The sequence below is a fragment of the Pteropus alecto genome, unplaced genomic scaffold, assembly GCF_000325575.1.
Source record: "Pteropus alecto unplaced genomic scaffold, ASM32557v1 scaffold104, whole genome shotgun sequence".
NCBI lineage: Eukaryota > Metazoa > Chordata > Mammalia > Chiroptera > Pteropodidae > Pteropus > Pteropus alecto.
The window spans coordinates 5,838,031-5,856,144 of record NW_006436664.1 but is presented as its reverse complement, the minus strand read 5'-3'; the positions used below and the strand labels follow the sequence as shown (position 1 = coordinate 5,856,144).

Sequence of the window (18,114 nt, the reverse complement as noted above, 5' to 3'; positions counted from 1 at the left end):
TCAATTTCAGATTAGAGTTTCTTTACCATATGCACTATAAAGTGCGTAAGTATAGTACTTAAAGTACAGAACGAATTTTCCCAAGTAAACAAAAGTGGAATGTGTAAGTGTAATTGAATGAGGTGCGCTTCAATTGCTCTTAAGCTGCTGACTAGAGTTAACTAACTAGCAAAGTTTCAATTTTGCAAACTCTAACACGTGTTGCTGAACCACATTATTCAGATCAGTGGTCCCCATAGGAAACAATGCTCCTATGAGAATCTAACGTCTGATGACCTGAGGTGGAGCTGAGGCGGTGATGCTAGTGTTGGGGAGCGGCTGCAAATACAGATGAAGCTTTTCCGTTAGCCCGGCGCTCATCTCCTGCTGTGTGGCCAGGTTCCTAACAGGCCAGGGACCAGTACAGGTCTGCAGCCTGGGGGTTGGTGACTCTTGGTTTAGATGAATAGTATACCACAGTAAGACTAGAAAGGATGAAGAGGGGATTCAAGAAAAATTGTTTCAATGGGATAGCATTAGTCAATCTGATATACATTTTAAAAATTAATAAAACTTACCCATTTTGAAAAGAACTGTTCTGTGTTTCTGAATCATCACTATCACTGATGATAATAGTTTCTCCATCTACACTACTGACATGTCCATTAGCAAAACCATTTTGATGTGATGGAGGGAGGACTTCCAAAATCCTACACTGTAACCTGAAAGAATAATAATACATTTAAAAATGTAAATCATCTGACATTTTATAATCAAATATTTCAGAACAGTCTACTTTGAACAACTTTAAAGCTATTCTGTTTTCTAGAAACTATGGATGATTGATGGAACTGATTTAATGAAAAAATCTGTAATATCCAATTTAAGCAAAGGTTAGCTATAATTTAAATTAACACAAAACTATTTAAAGGTCGATTTATCAAGGTTCTTGGTAATTATATTCTTAACTAAAGTTACTACTTAGAAAATCAAATTCTGGCACAATATCTCATTATACAGATTGGGCCTTATAGTTTTCCGAGTCTCCAATATTTTAAATTCTGAAATTCTCCTGATAATAACCATTTTTATTCTCACTGTAAATTTTGTTGTGATTTCTGATCTCTGAAAAGCTTCCTATTCACTAACTCTATTACCCCTATTTTGGCTTTCCTTATCTTTGCCCCCTCGCTCTGGATTTTATGGGTTGCAATTTCAGACTCATTCGTCACAACTGAAATATTCCTCGATTCCATTTTACTGTGCCATTATTTTCAACTGAAATAATTAAAATGTGCTATATCCATACGATGGAATATTATTCAGCAAGAAAATAGAAATGGAATACTGATACATGCCACAGTATGGATAAACCTTGAAAACATTATGCTAAGTCAAAGAAACCAGATGTAAAAGGCCACTGTAGTATATGATTCCATTTATACGAAAAACCAGAATAGGCAAATCCATAGAGAGAGAAAGTAGATGTGTGGTTGTCAGGAAGTTGGAGGAAGGGGAGAAGGTGAGAGAGGGAAGCAATGAGCAGTGTCTGCTAATGTGCAAGGGCTTTCTTTTTGGTGTGTAGAAATGTTCTAAAATTAGTTTGTAGTGATGGTTGTGCAACTCTATGAATATACTAAAACCATTGAATTGTAGACTTTAAATGGGTGAATTTTATGATATGTGAACAATATCTCAAGTTGTTAAAGACAGTATGAGTAAAAGCAGGGTAGAGGCGGGAGGGAGGAGGAAGAGAGAGAGAGGAAGAGAGAGACAGAGCACGCACGGGCATGTGCAAGCATGTACATTGCTAGAATTATATCTATGGCACCTCTACAACTCGTAGACAATCCAGGGGGAGGTTTTATTAACTCAGAATATTTTAAGCATATATATACACACCAGTGGGTAAATCCTTATTCTCTAGAGAAAAAGTGGTTCAAGATTAGACAATTAGCTCACTGCACCATTCATTTAATCATTCCATGCTATAAACAAGTATTGATATATTGTGGGCATTCATAAGATTGCCTGTCTATTCACCAGCCCCATTCTCCTAGGAACTTCATTATTCTCACACCCCGTCTTCCTCCATATAGCTACTGGTAGAGCTGTCATAATCCCACAAGACCCTGGCCATTAGTTAGTTGATATTGGGCGGACTCCTTTTTTTGCTGAGCCAATACATTTTCCCTGTGATTTTAAAATCTGGTATCTAGAAAGTAAAAATCAGTTCCTCTTCTGTCATGTACTCTATAAGACATAAAATTCTGGTAGTGCTGGCACTCATGTTTCCTGCCACATGGAGCAGGCCAGTATGCAGTGAGAGAAGATAGAGCCTACAAAGAGAGAAGAGTGGAAAGATAACGAATATTAGAAGCAATCAGTTCTCTTATTCCTATTCTTCCTCAGACTTAACTGCACCTTGCCCATCTCAGGTTTAGCTGTTTCTTTCCTTTTATTCAATAAACTGCTAATTTGGCCTTTTGCAAAATTTTTTTTTTTCAAAATGAATTTTTGTCCCAGGCAAAATAAACAATCATACAATTCCAGAAAGACGAACAGTATACTTAGAGCTGGTTTATTTTGGGAAGCTGGTGGATTTTTATAAGAAAATAGTACTTATTTTCATTAGTGTACACTTTAACATACGCTTATATTCTCCTTTGTGAGAACATCTTTAGTATCCCCTACAGTATCTAATATTGCTGTCAGGCGCAGAGAAAATCAGGACCATGGATTTCCTGCTAGTAACTTAGCACTATACCCAAATAGAAGAAAGCAACTGGTTCTACAGCACCCCAGCGCTTAAGAGTCAATGAAATGTAGATTATATGGGTGAATCTGAAGCATTCAAAACAGCTTACTTTCCTCCTTCACTTATTTCCTCTCATTCTGAGACGTACACAGCTTAAATTAAAAGAATCATACATGGTTCCTTTACAATGTTTTTAAAAACAATTGAGAGAAAAGGAGACTCAAATTACTAAAATGTGAAATGAAAGTGGGGACATTACTAGTGATTTTACAGAAATAAAAAAGATTATAAGAAAATACTATGGACAATTGCATGCTAACAAATTGGATAACCTAGAGGAAATTGACAAATTCTTAGAAACACACAAACTACCAAAACTGACTCAAGAAGAAATAGAAAATCTGGAAAGATCTATAACTAGCAAGGAGATTGAATCAGTAATCAAAAATCTTCCAACAGCGAAAAGCCTAGGACTAGATAGCTGGTGAATTCTACCAAATATTTAAAAAATCTTCTCAAAATCTTCCAAAAAACTGAAGAGGAGAAAACACTTCCTAACTCATTCTATGAAGTCAGCATTACTCTGATACACAAATCAGACAAAGACATGGCAGAACATGTAAAGAACTCTTATGACTCAATAAAAAAAAACGAACAATCCAATTCAAAAGCAGGCAAAGAACCGGAATAGATATTTCTCCCCAAAAGATAAAAATGGCAATAAGAATATGTAAAGAAAGATTGCTCAGCATCATTAGTCATAAGGGGATGCAAAATCAAAACTGCCACCTTCGTACCCATTAACATGGTTATTATTAAAAAAAACAAAAAATGGAAAATGTCGAGTGTTAGCAAGAATGTAGAGAAATCACAACCCTGATGTTAAAATGGTGCAGCTGCTATGGAAACCAATATGGCGGTTCCTAAGAAGATGAAACACAGAATTATCATATGATCTGGCAATTCCACTTCTAGGTATGTACCCAAAAGAACTAAAACAGGAACTCAACAGATACCTGTACACCAATGTTCATGATAGCATTATTTACAATAGTCAAAAGGTGAAAATGACTCAAGTGTTTATCAACAGGTGAATGGATGAACAAAATGTGGTATATACACATATCATGGAGTATTATTCAGCTATAAAGGGATGAAATTCTGATACATGCTGCAACATAGATGAACTTTGAAAACATTAGGCTCAGTGAAATAAGCCAAACACAAAAGAACAAATATTGTATGAATCCACTTATATAAAGTATCTAGAATAGGCAAATTCACAAACAGAAAGCAGAACAAAGGTTACCAGGTACTGGAGTGTGGGAGAAATGGGCAATTATTGCTAAATAGCTATAGAGTTTCTGTTTGGGATGATGAAAAAGTTCTGGAAATAGTAGTGATGGTTACACAACACTGTGAAATATACTTAATGCCACTGAATTGTACACTTAAAAAAGATTACAATGGTAAATCTTATGTTTATTTTACCACAATTTTTTTAAAAAGAAATTTTTTGTGTGTGTTCTAAAGTAAAGCATAAGAAGGTTCAGTTAACAAACCTATATTGGTAGCAAACGGAAATAGTGTCAAAAGAATTGAAGGTTGACTTTTACCACTAGCTGATAAAACTAAACCAGTGTTTCTAAAGAGGAACAACTACAGGAAATCATATCAAAACTTCTTAGGTAATTATGTCGTTAAATGATAAAAAGGTTCTGTAATTTGGTGACATGAACTGCACAAAAATATGCAAGGAATCATATGGACCCACTTTCGAAGGGCCTAGGGATCACATCCAGGGATCATATTGGTCAGAGTTCCAGGAGGTGATGAAGAAAGCTTTTCAGTGAAACTTTGACAAGGTTCTTCAAGTTAGAAAAAGACATGTTTTAACTGGAAGAGATCAGGTGAGTGCCCCTAAGTGGTGATGGTGGAGGGGGTCATGAGGGAAAAACAAAGAAAATGGCTCTACTCTGGGCACAAGTATGGTTGGCACAGAGCCTAAAATGGTTTGACAGTTCTTTGAAGGGAGTACTCTATGACCTCAGTGGGGCCCACAGAGCTAGAATAATTTAAGAACTAACATTTAAAACCAACAGAAAATTAACAGACAGAAATGCAATTCCTTTACAGAACCAATAAGGGAGAAGGAAAGCAGTACGGCATAGGGACATTGCCTAGAATGTAATAAATGTTGTATATATAAATTATACTAGTTATTATCAATACTACTATTAATTTTGTACCACACCCAAACCACAGGTAGCCATTTCTTGCTAATCTAATCAAGGTTAGGCCTTTCATTGATGCTTAGCTAAACTTCAGTTAACTATTCAGGATGTCAACACCTAAAAAATTTCCAAAGAAATTTTCAAATCCACTTGCTATGATTTCTCAGTTCTAGGGAGTCTAAAGAAGACTAGAGTATAAAAAAGGTTAAAGAATCATAAAATAAGACCTAGCTAGTGAGTTTAGAGTATAGAAACTTTATAAATTAAAAGTAATGCTCCATTATTTGAGGACAGAGTGGAGGCTGATGATCAAGATGGTCCTTACTATTAGAGTTCCTGTGTGCCAGATAACTATATAAATTATGCATATTTATCTCCTCATATCAATTCTGCAAATTACGTATTTTCCAGAAGATGAAATTCAGAGTCAGAGAAGTTAAATCAGGTGCTCATGTTCACACAACCACTAATGGTACAGGCAAAACTTTGACTCTGAAGCTCATACTTTCTAATCCTCCCACTTGATTACTGGAGTTGAGGAGGAACAGCAACACTATCTTGACCCAAAGCTATCTCAGAATTTTAAGCCTAGGCAGTCAAGAAGCTCCCAAAGTGTTAACAACTTGAACATATTTCAGAATGAAATCAAGTCTGTAGAAATGCAGCAAGCACAGCATGAGGACACAGCAGAAGTCACCCATAAATCTGTAACAGTGACAAGCTAAATAAGGAAATAGCCTTTTATGAGAATATTCTGGAATGGTATATACCTCTCCACCCAAAAAAGTTGTTTTTGTTTTAATAGTCACTCATTTGTTTTACCAGTCATAGTTCATTTTATCTCAAAGTACAAATTCATTAATGCAAAAGCAAATTATAAAACATTCTACAATTGAAATATGTCCAGAATTTTTACAAGGCATTTGGGGTAGAAGATAAACAATTAACAGTAAAAGGAAAGAAGACTAGAAACCTGGGGAGACCTACCTGACATGGAAGACTGCCTCTCTCTGTGTGGGTCTCCCAAAATGGAATATATCGAATCTATGGCATACTTCAACCTGCTCCATTGTGTTGCCTCATTAACCTTTATTTTCTTGTAATACAGGTGCCAAGAACATTTATTTAAAAATGCTGTGCTTGGATAATTTCTTTTAGGTAGAAACAGAATAAACCTGCTTAATTTGAAGTTTAGAGTTTAAAAAACTCAAATTAAGGAGGTTATGTGATATTTCATTTTAAGTGGAGGAAACGAGACCAGTCAAGTCTGCTACCTGAACAAGACTGTAAATTATGTTGATTACTTGTGAATGGGGAAGAGGTCAGATAAGGTTGCTTTGTTTGTAACTCATCACTTTTTAGGCAGACTGATCAGAATAACTTAAAAAATGTTTCATTTTAAACTGTTCTAAGACTTTTTATGAACCAGAAAACCAGGCTTTATTATTTTTCCAATTAGCATCTGACCTGTTATAAGCCTAAATATCATAACAAATTCATTAGATTCTTAATAAAGATTGAATCCATTATTAGAAGATATATAGTAAAAATAAAAATCATTAGAAACCAATTCTAGATATAAGATACATGGGTTAAGTCCTACATATTCTAATAAGTTTCAAAAACCTGGATATTATCAGCATGCTGTTAAAATTCTTTAGTACTCAAAATTATTATCTTAAAGCCATCATGAGTTAGTTTGGCTAAAGTATCAACCAAATTAATTAAAGCTTTATCAAAATACTTTAAAATTCCAACTAGTGTGTTCAAATTAATAGTTATGCAAAGTGTTTGTGGGCTCAGCTTTATGTTGGCCTAAAAGCAAATCCTATTCTGTCAGGTCAGCCCTCGCACAACAGCTCCTCTATTATAGTCACCGATCAGTCCTCACAACCAATCAGCCAGAGAATCAATCCCTCTCATTGATGTGCCAACAGCAATAAAGGCTCAACTGCAACAGAAGGGAACACACAACCCATTCAAGGGACACACCTGAAGCACCTGGCTCAGGTGACCAGGGAGACTATGCCACTGGGCCCCACAGAATATCTACTATATAAGGCCACTCTACCAAGACCCAGAGACACAGTAGCTCTACCTACTACATAAAAACCAACACAGCGAAGCAGCTAAAATGAGGAGACAAACATTTCCCAAACAACAAAAAAGAATAAAGCTCCAGAAAAGAACTAAACTAAATGGAGTCAAGCATTCTACCAGATGCAGAGTTCAAAACACTGGTTATAAAGATGCTCAAAGATCTCAGTGAGAACTTCGACGAAGAGATGGGAAACATAAAAATGGAGATAGAAAACAAAAAAGAACCAGTCTGAAATGAAGACTATAATAACTGAAATGAAGAATATGTTAGAGGGAGTCAACAGTAGATTAGGTGAAGTAGAAGATAAAATCAGTGTTTTGGAAGGTAAAGTTGCAGAAAACACCCAATGAGGACAGCAAAAAGAAAAAAATCTAAAAAAAAATGAGGATGGTTTAAGAGACCTCTGGGACAACATCAAATGTGCCAACATGTGCATCATAGGGGTACCGGAAGGAGAAGGGAGAAAGCTAGGAATTGAAAACCTATCTGAAAAAATAATGATAAAAAACTTCCCTAACCTAGAGAAGGAAATAAACATACAAGCCCAGGACACGCAGAGTTCCAAACAAGATGAGCCCAAAGAGGCCCACACCAAGACACATCATAATTAAAATGCCAAAGGTTAAAGACAAAGAGAAAAACTTAAAAGCAGCAAGAGAAAGCAGTTAGTAACCTACAAGGGAGCACCCATAAGACTGTCGGCTGATTTCTCAACAGAAACTTGGCAGGTCAGAAGGAAATGGCAGGAAATATTCAAAGTGATGAAAAGCAAGGAACTACAAACAAGATTACTCTACCTGACAAAACTTTCATTTAGAATTTAAGGACATAAAGAGCTTCCCAGACAAGAAAAAGCTAAGGGAGTTCAGCACCACCAAACCAATGTATTACAAGAAATGTTCAATGGACTTCCATAAGAAAAAGAAAAGATCAAAAATATGAGTAACAAATTCATAGATAAAGAGAATATTTTGAGGGCTACTAGACGGGAGGGGGTTTGGGGAGACGGTGAAAAAGGGCAAAGGGATTAAGCAGTACAAATGGATAGTTACAAAATAGTTATGGAGATATAAAGTGTAGCACAAGGAAAATAGTCAACAATGTTGTAATAAATATATAAGGGGGAGGAAGGGTACTAGATTTAGTGTGGTGATCACTTTGTGAGTTATACAGATCTCTAAATACTATGCTGTACAACTGAAACTATTATTGTACGACAACTATAATTGAAAAAAACTCATCGAATTGTACAAGTAAATATGAGCAACTAATTATCTATTTCAATAAAGCTGGGAAAAAATACAACCAATAAAAGGGCAATAAATACGTATCTATCAAGAATTATTTTAAATGTAAATGAATTAAATGCTCCAATCAAAAGACAGAGTGGCTGAATGGATAAGAAAACAAGACCCTTACATATGCTGCCTACAAGAGACTCACTTGAGATCAAAAGACACACATAGACTGAAAGTAAAGGGATGGAAAAATATATTTCATAAAAAAGGAAGCAAATAAAAAATCTGGGGTAGTAATACTTACGCAAAGGCTATAACGAGACAAAGAAGAGCCCAATAATTTCACTTTTGGGTATTTATCTGAAGTAACCTAAAACACTAACTTGAAAAGACAATATGCATCCATATGTTTATTGCAGCATTATTTACAATAGCCAAGATACGGAAACAACCAAAGTGTCCATCAATAAATGAATGGATAAAGAAGTGATTCATATATACAATGGAATAGTACTCGGCCATAAAAAAGAATGCAATCTTGCCATCTGCAACAACATGGAGGGACCTAGAAGGTATTATGCTAGGTGAAATAAGTCAGACAGAGAAAGACATATGATTTCACTTATCTGTGGAATCTAAAAAACAAAATAAGTGAATAAACAAGAGAAACTCATAGGTAACAGAAAACATCTGATGATTGCCAGATGGGCGGGGGATTGGAGGGATGGGTGAAAAAAGGGAAGGACTTAAGAAGTACAAATTGATAGTTACAAAATAGTCATGGGAATATAAAGCACAGCATAAGGAATATAGTCAATAATATTGTAATAACTATGTATGATGTCTGATGGGTATTAGATTTATTAGGGTGATCACTTTATAAGTTATATAAATATATGGTCGCTGTGTGGTACACCTGAAACTAATGTAATATTGTAATGTCAACTGTAATTGAAAAAAAAAATTTTTTTTAAAAGAGACGATAATCTTGTGAGGAGGTAAAACCAATGTACAAATATCAGAGAAAAAACAAATAAAATAAATTTAGCGGAAAATGATCTTTTGTTTTCAACATGATAATAATATTTTAGAACATTTAAATAGGCTTCAATGTAAAGGATGGATACAGGAAGAGAAGCAGGCTTCTTGCCTTTCTTCTATCTCGCTGTCATCCTAAACAAAGAAAACAATGGTCACAATCTTGGGATGATGGAGCAAAAAAAACCAGGAAAAAGCCTAAGTTCCTGACAACTTTGTGGACCTGCATGCCCAACCTCACCCTACAACTTCTGTACTTAATTTTACATGAGAGAGAAATTTCATTTTGTTTATATCACTAAATTTTTTTCTATTATATGCACCCAAGTCAAATCCCAGCTATTAAGGAAAAAGCAATAAGCAATCTATTAGGTATACTACTAGATACTTTTATTAACCACTGATCAATTTATAAATATTTTGTCTATGTTAAACTTATACTGAGAGTACTGTATTCTTCAATTCAGACAATAAAAGCTGAATAACATTTTCAAACTTAAAAGTTACCTTGCCATTGGCAATACAGATTTCAAATCACATTTGTTTCAGGAAGCTGAAAATCTGAAGAAGGAAAATAAGTTTAACAAACTATGATTTGTGGGTGTGGCTACAAAAAAGCAACATGGGGGATCCTTGTAGTGATAGAAATGTTGTGTGTCATGACCTTATCAATGTCAATATCCGGTTTGTGATATTGTACTACAATTTTGCAAGATAGTATCAATAGGGGAAATTCTACATTATTTTACAACTGCATGTTAACCTACAGTTATTTCAAAACAGAAAGTTTAATTAAAAATGCTAATGATAAATATTCGGAAATTATTAATTCCAATTAAAAGCACTCATTTTACATTACAGGTAAAATCAATAAAAGATAAAAGTAATGTATACTATATATATTACTAAAAGCTACAGTAAATAATGACATTGTAGTATTGGCAAAAGAATAGCCATACAGATAAATGGAAGAGAAGAGAGTCTAGAAATAGACCCAAGATTCTATTTATATTTATATTCTGGAAGGGGCAAAATTATAAGGACAAAAAACAGATTAGTGATCGCCAGAGGATAGGAGGTAGGGACAAGGGCTGACTAAAAAGGGCCACAAAGGAACTTTTAGAGGATAATAAAAATGTTCTTCTATGTCTTCTTGTAGTGGGTTATATGGCTGTAGGCGTGAAAATTTAGAACACTTAAAAAGGGTGAATTTTCTCACAAGAAGGTAATGTTCTTTAATAAAGCTTTATTAGCTTAGACTGCTCAGGATAAAGGCCTACTGAATGTAAGTTATTTAATTTAAATTATTCTTTAACTTAAAAGAAAACCATTTATTTATTGCTTTTCTAAAAATATTAATACTTATATGAGAATGGCAAATTGAAGTAGGTCCACTTGTTAGATCTCATTAAAGTACAGACTGGTTTTCTAACTTATGAGAAGAATAGCCAGAGAGTTCTGTGTAATACATAAAACTTTGTAAAGGGAATCCTATTCTACAGTTTGTTTCCCTCTCAACTATAAATATTATAAAATTCATTTTAAAATTCCTATTTTTCATGGAAAGAAGTTCAATATACTGGTGTTTTCTTATTTTTATTTTTTTTTTAATTTTTATTTATTTATTTATTTATTTATTTTTACGCCTACAGCACCCAGTCTTCCTAAGTGGTCTGCCATCCAAGTACTAACCAGGGTCGACCCTACTTAACTTCTGAGATCAGATGAGATTGGGTATGTTCAGGGTGGCATGGCCATAGACTGGTGTTCTTTCTTATAACCTAAGTTAGTTAAATCAAATAAAGTCAGATGATTTCTACACATCAAAAATATAGTGCATAAAAATAACTAAGAATTTGTAAAGAAATTATTAAATACACGACAAATTAAGATGACAAAATTATAATTATTACTCCTTGCATTCTCAAATTCTTTTAGTGGAAGCTCAAACAAAATAACCGAAATATTTTTTATTATCCTGAGGGTCAATAAACATTCTTAACATGGTAACAATGAAATCAACATGCTGACTCACTGACTGAAAGTGGACGAGGAAAGATGCAAGCATATCTTTATAAAGATAACTAGGTAAATATCAGCCCATTCTAATGGCCAATCAGAGCAAATTATTCATGGAGTGCTAAATTAATTCAGCATTACAGTACCTTTCATTCATTCTATTTGAATGTTAGGGACATATTCACTAGCCAATAAGACTTATCTATGTCCTTTGTTTGTCCAGTTTTGTTGAGAAATAATTCACATATATCACTGTATAAGTTTAAAGTGTACAGCATGATGGTTTGATTTACATGTTGTGAAATGATTACCACACTAAGTTTAGCTAACATCCATCATCTCATATAGATAGAATAAAGAGAAAAGAAAGAAGAAAAAATTTTTTTCTCCTTGTGATGAAAACTCTTAGGATTTACTCTTAACAACTTTCCTATATACTAGGGGTCCCCAATTCCCAGGCTGCTGACCTTATAGGTCTCTGGCCTGTTAGGAACCAGGCCACATAGCAGGAGGTGAGCAGCAGGTAAGCGAGAGTGAAGCTTCATTTGTATTTGCAGCCGCTACCCAGCACTAGCATCACCGCCTCAGCTCTATCTCAGATCATCAAGCATTAGATTCTCATAGGAGCACTGGTCCCTGGTGTCAAAAAGGTTGGGGACCGCTGCTGTATACCATACAGCAGTGTTAACTACAGTCATCATGTTGTGCGTTACATCCCTGGTATTTATCTTATAAATGAAGTGTGTACTTTTTGATCACCTTCCCTCAGATCTCACTCCCTATCTGTCTTCTTAATGTATTTATCTTATTCAGTACTTCATTAGTCATTCACATGTAGTTCACTTATCTTTGTCCTTAAAATTCTATTCCTACTACCAATAGACTATAAATGCTTGAGAACAGTAAGAACAAATGCTTTGCTCATATTTGATTATCCTGTTGCATCTAACAATGGTTTTCAGAGAAAATATTGAATTCAATTGGCTAAAACAAAAAATATGTTGTGAGACTATCTCATCATGTTTTATTTTCTTTATAGCACTGTTGAGTATCTGAAATCACCCAGTTGATTTGTGTGTTTCTCTCTCTTGCACTTAAATGTAAGTCCCTACTCTTTAATCACTACCATCTTCCCAATACTTACAGCGCAATACTGAACACATAATGCTTACTGAATGAATCACATAAAATTTGGCTTTGTGTATACCTTAAGTACTAAATTAAAATATTCTCTACCACCTCCAAGAAAAAAAGCCAGAAATAACTGCACTGTCATCCCTGGAAACTGTGCCAAAAGATAAAAAAACAACAAACAAATAATTTTATTTCCCTCCATGCTTGCAGTCACCTTTTGTTGCCACTAGATAGCATTCTTTCATCTGCAAGCAAAATATTTGAAATGTTTAAACAGCTCAGAGTACAAAAGTAAAATAATTAAGGCACTTCTGACAAATATAATGGTTAACAATTTAAATAGGAGGGGAATCTGTTTAAATATTAGAGCTTTTTTCTCTTTGGATCAATGGCCAGAAGATGATGCTGATTTTTCAGACATTCAACAATATGACATGAATCACTCTTTACATATATATAAAAATTGTAAAATGCTCAAGTAAAGTGAAAGGTACATAGTGGGTGATCAATAAGTACATTCAACTATAATCTTTTAATCCTGCTTATGTGTTATCCTTTAGTATTTTTTTTTCACACTCATTTATTCCTCCTAAACAGAAGCACAGTGGTTCTGACACTGCCTGTGCTTGAAAACTTTACTGTTTATGACACTGGGCAAGTTTTAATTAATTAACCTCTGTGTATGAGTTCCTCAGCTGTAAATTGGGCAAATGAGTACCTATCACATATGGCTGTTGTGGGAATAAAGTAAGAGAGTGTAAGTAAAAAGCTTAGAATAGTGCCTGGCAGATAGTAAGCTCTGAAAAGTTTACTGGTATTGTCAACATCTCCCTGAAATGACATGCAGTGAACTTTCAAGAACAGTTGACTATGATACAAGAAAATTAGGGACTGGCTAGAAAAAAGATGAGTCATCACAGCTGGCAGACTCTTCACTTGTCTCTGTCAAGTACAGGAAGGATCTAACATTTACTGAGTGCTTTATGTGCCAGGTATTACACTGAGCTTCTAACAAACAGTGACCACTATTTTCAGACTGCTGCAGTTAAGGCCTCTATTAAATCATACTTCCCTGATCCTCTCCCACATCAACTCTGGACTTGCTCATGTGATGGTCAATGGAACAGTAGCAAACATGGAGCACGCTGAGGCTTGAAATGTGCTTGCATACTGGAGTTTGTCATCTCTTGATTCTGGGAACCCTGTCACCACCCTGGGAATAAATCTGGATTAGCCTCCTGAAGGATGAGAGGCCACATAAAAGTAGCCACTTCAGTCTAAGGCCCCAGACACATGAGTAAGGCTATCCTAAAGTAGAAGACCTAGACAATCCAGCCCCAGACGGGCCAGCCCAGGCCATAAGAACACTCCAGCCAACCACGGAATCGTGAGAATAATGTTTATAGGCCACTAAGTTTTGGGAGTGGTTTGTTATGCGGCAAAAAGCTAACTAATACAACCACCATATGAATATAGATATATTTCAATTTTATAGATTAGGAAAGAAGATTCCCAGACCTAGTAAGTTTGGCTCCAAAGACTTTTTCCACCATATCAAGCCACCCCTGCATGCTATACTCTGATTTTAGATAAAATGGGATCTCTGGGGATTTTAATCTGCAACCCTAATTTAAGCAGTAACCGGTCCTCTATACCAGGAGTCAGCACACTATGGCCCAGGGGCCAGATCCGACCCTCTGCCTGTTTTTGTAGTCTGCAAGCTAAGAATAATTTATACATTTCAAGTGGTTTAAAAATAAAAATAAGAATACTTTGTGACATGTGAAAATAATATGAGATTCAAATTTGGTGATCATAAATAAAGAACTACTAGAATACAGCCACGGTCATTTATATGTTGTCTACAGCTGCTTTTGTACTGTAAGAGCAAAGTTGGGTGACTGTGACAGAGACCACAGGGACTGTAAAGTCTGTAATATTTACTATCTGGTTCTTTATTAAAAAAAAAAATAAAATGTGCTGACTTCTGTTTAGAATTATTCTCTTGGTATATATTTTAAATTTAAACAAATTTTGCCTGGCCTTTAATAATGAGATTTTTTGTGTGTACTTTTACCTCTCCTTTTCCTTTCATTGAAAATAATTTTAGCTTGTCATTTCTCTTCTTTAACTTTTATCTTTGGATGGTCTCTAAATTTGTCTGAGAGAGACAAATAACTTAATTTTTAAAACAGTAATTCAGAACCAATAGGTCAAATGAATTTCACTTACATGCCATACTACTGGCCTCCAATTCAGCATGGAAAATTAATAAACTACGATTTTATCTTGTTCTCAGAAAAATTCAAAATATGAGAAAGCTATTCTTTAAAAACTGTGATCTTATGTTGACCAAATATGAGAAAGCTATTCTTTAAAAACTGATCTTACGTTGACCAGACCATGAAGGAGGTAGAAAAAAGTTAAGAGATATTTTATTCAGAAGACTCTCTAATTTCTTGGACCTAAACACGTGTAATAACCATGCAGAAATGAACTTCCCTTTTATTCCTTAAGGGATTTCAGGACAGAAGTAGCTGTATACAGTTTCCCCTCTTTTGTGAGATTTGTTTCTAGTATTCTTCCTCCAGAGGGAACGAAGAACTTCAGAACCACTACTATTCTGCTTCACCATCCTGCTGCCAGTAACCAGTTCAACGAGATACAAACTGAAGCAAACACCTGATTTCCTCTTATATTAGAAAAGAGGTGAAGCTCAATTTATTTGCCATTCTTCATTTTTATCATTTTTTATACTATAAGACCCCTCTACACCACAGTAATGACTATAGGTCCTGCCGAAGACAGCTGACTCAAATGCACTTTACATTAGTGCAAAGGATCAATAAAGAAGTTATCATAGAAACTAACCACCCTCACCCCCAACATTTACCATTCAAAGACTTTTGAGAGGCATTATTAGATAGATGTTCTTAATGCCCAGTGTGATGTGAAGGCCTCTGGACACTGAAGAAAATGAATAAGTTTGTATGATCTGTTAAAAACTTCACTGAACTATTGTGGTAAGCATCAAGCAGTTGAGTTCATTTAGAAATAGTTACAACATAAGCTTTACATATTATTTGAATTAAACATGTATAGAAAAACAATTCATATTCATTTATTTTTGTAACTATTTATAGATTTTTAGGGTATAAAAAAGGATTTTCAGGATAGTCTCCCAATTTATATTCTTATGGAAGCAAATGAGGATTCCAAATTTTAACTATTAAACTTGCAATGATAATCCAGGAATCAATTAGGTTGTAGGTATGGATCTCTGGAACATACAACAAACACAATATATATCTAAAGAAGATGGTTCCACTCTAACTTAGAATTCAAAAACAACAACAACAACAAACCCCAGCTGTCCCAAGTACCCTCCTTTTTTGTTTCTAATAAAAATTATATCTATGTATTAGGGTAATCAGGAACTAAAGACTAAAAACAACGATTTTGGGATGTTGCTTAGGACTCTCCTTGGCCAAGAACCAGGAATTGTGACCTTAAAAGGTCAGTAGCGTAAACTGAATAGAAAGCCTTCTTTCTGAAAAAGAGCTATAACAAATTTAATATATGTTGCTAAACATTTTATACTATCTTTGCACCTAAACAAGGACGCTTCCTCCTTTAATCTTTTCTAATCATTTATATTTTTCTCTGCCTTTAACTTTCTAGTTAAATAACCCTTTTCCCAAAATTTCTCCTTGATTAATCCCACCTGGATCCAGTCACTGACATTCAAGCATGTATGTTTAAATCAAAGTAACTATTTGTTTCTCATTTATATCTTTTATGTTCATCCTATCTTCTCAATATATTTAGTGTATCCCCTTATTCTCAATATTAATACACTTTAATTAATTATGATTCACTAATACCATTTAGGTTAGCAATATAAAAAGAGCCCAAAGATAAGAAGTTCATTTTCTCATTTCCAATTCTAATATATACTAAGTGCCTACTCTCTGTATTATAGGCTTTTATGCTAATTTTCTCTTACTTCATTAGACTAATGTGCTTAAAGCATTCCACCAATGCAACATAGCCATGGGGGGGTGGGCGGAGTGGGGGGAGAAAGCCATAGGGAATACACTTTAATAGTTGAATAGTTAAGAGCTCTAGTTGGTTGGTCACTATTTGATGCCACAATTGGTATGTTTATAAGATTAAAAAGTATCTGTAATCTTTCTTTTACAAAGTAGCTCTTAAAAACAATATTGAACTATATAGTTTCTTATGCTTCTTGACTAGATAACATTTTGTAAATTTTAAATCTAAATAGTATTAGGATAATATTTGGGAAAATCTAGCTATAAATAAAACTATGGAGCAAATCCAATTCTGCTATTTTACTGATTTAACCCTAACTTGGGAAAAGGTCAGTCAAAAGTCAAAGACTATTTGGAAGAAAATGCAGTTTATTATTTTCGAGGAGAATTCACACAAGGCTAGCAAAATAACTTTCTCCATCCTCAGAAAAAGGCAATATTACAAGTAAGCTTTTTAGGATACAGGAGTTTAACCAGTTTATGTAAAACTAAATAGAAATGGGGTACATCTATGTGTTCTGATACAGGAAGACATCCAAACCATTACTAAGTGAAAAATCTGCTTGCTATTTAAAAAAAAAATTAGTGTAGTAAAGAGAAAAAGAGAACCACGTACTAATTTTTTTTTTTTTTTTTTTTTTAGCAATGGTTATCTCTGAAGGGAAGATCTGGGAAATGCACTCTAGGCCTTCACCATTTGTGCTTTTCTCGGATACACAGGAATACAGGGAAAAAAGATTTTAAAAAGTTATGAACTTCAGTCTTGAGTAGAGCATATAATTTTTTTTTTTTAATTTAAAGACTTTTACTGAGGAGTTTTAGTTTTGCAACAAAATTAGGAGGAAAATATAAATTTCCCATACACTCCCTGCCCCCATACATGCATAGCCTCCCTAATTATCAATATCCCCACCACCCTTGGAGTAGAACATTTGTTACAACTGATGAAACTACATTACTATATCATCATTACCCAAAGTCCATCATTTACATTAAGGTTCATTCTTGGTATTGTACATTCTATGGGTTTGCACAAATGTATGACATGTATCCATCATTATAGTATCATACAGAATAGTTTCACTGCCCTAAAAATTCTGTGCTCCACCAATTCATCCCCCATGCCTCACACCTCAAACTCTGGCACTACTGATCTTCTTCCATAGCTTTGCCCTTTCTAGAATGTCATAGTTGGAATCATACCATACATACCCTTTTCAGGTTGGCTTTCTTCACTTAGTAGTATGCATGTAAGGTTTCTTCGTGTCTTTTCATGGCTTGATAGCTTATTTCTTTTTAGCTCTGAATAATATCTCATTGTTTGAATGTACCACAGTTTATTTGCCCATTCTCCTACTAAAGGACATCTCGGTTGCTTCTGTTTTGGCAATTACTAATAAAGCTGCTAGAAACATTAGTATAAAAGTTTTGTGTGAATGTAAGTTTTCAACTCCTTTGGGTAAATACCAAGGAATATATAATCTTTTTGAAAATTGAGTCACCCACCAATATCATGAGAATTAAAATGAAATTGAAAGCATACTTTCAATTCTGCAAT

At 34.5% G+C, this 18,114-nt stretch overlaps 1 protein-coding gene and 1 pseudogene across 4 annotated transcripts in view; both read right to left on the bottom strand.

Annotated features, from left to right (window-relative positions):
- The window catches only part of BAZ1A (bromodomain adjacent to zinc finger domain 1A), an 82,271-nt gene that overhangs the window by 45,959 nt on the left and 18,198 nt on the right, over positions 1–18,114 (bottom strand). For all 4 annotated transcript variants that reach the window (XM_006913481.3, XM_015590604.2, XM_025047919.1 and 1 more), the window contains exon 4: positions 558–701. In XM_006913481.3, the coding sequence (XP_006913543.2) occupies positions 558–701 (144 nt within the window). The remainder of the gene's footprint in view (positions 1–557; positions 702–18,114) is intronic.
- Positions 10,992–11,110, bottom strand: LOC112481139 (annotated as a pseudogene).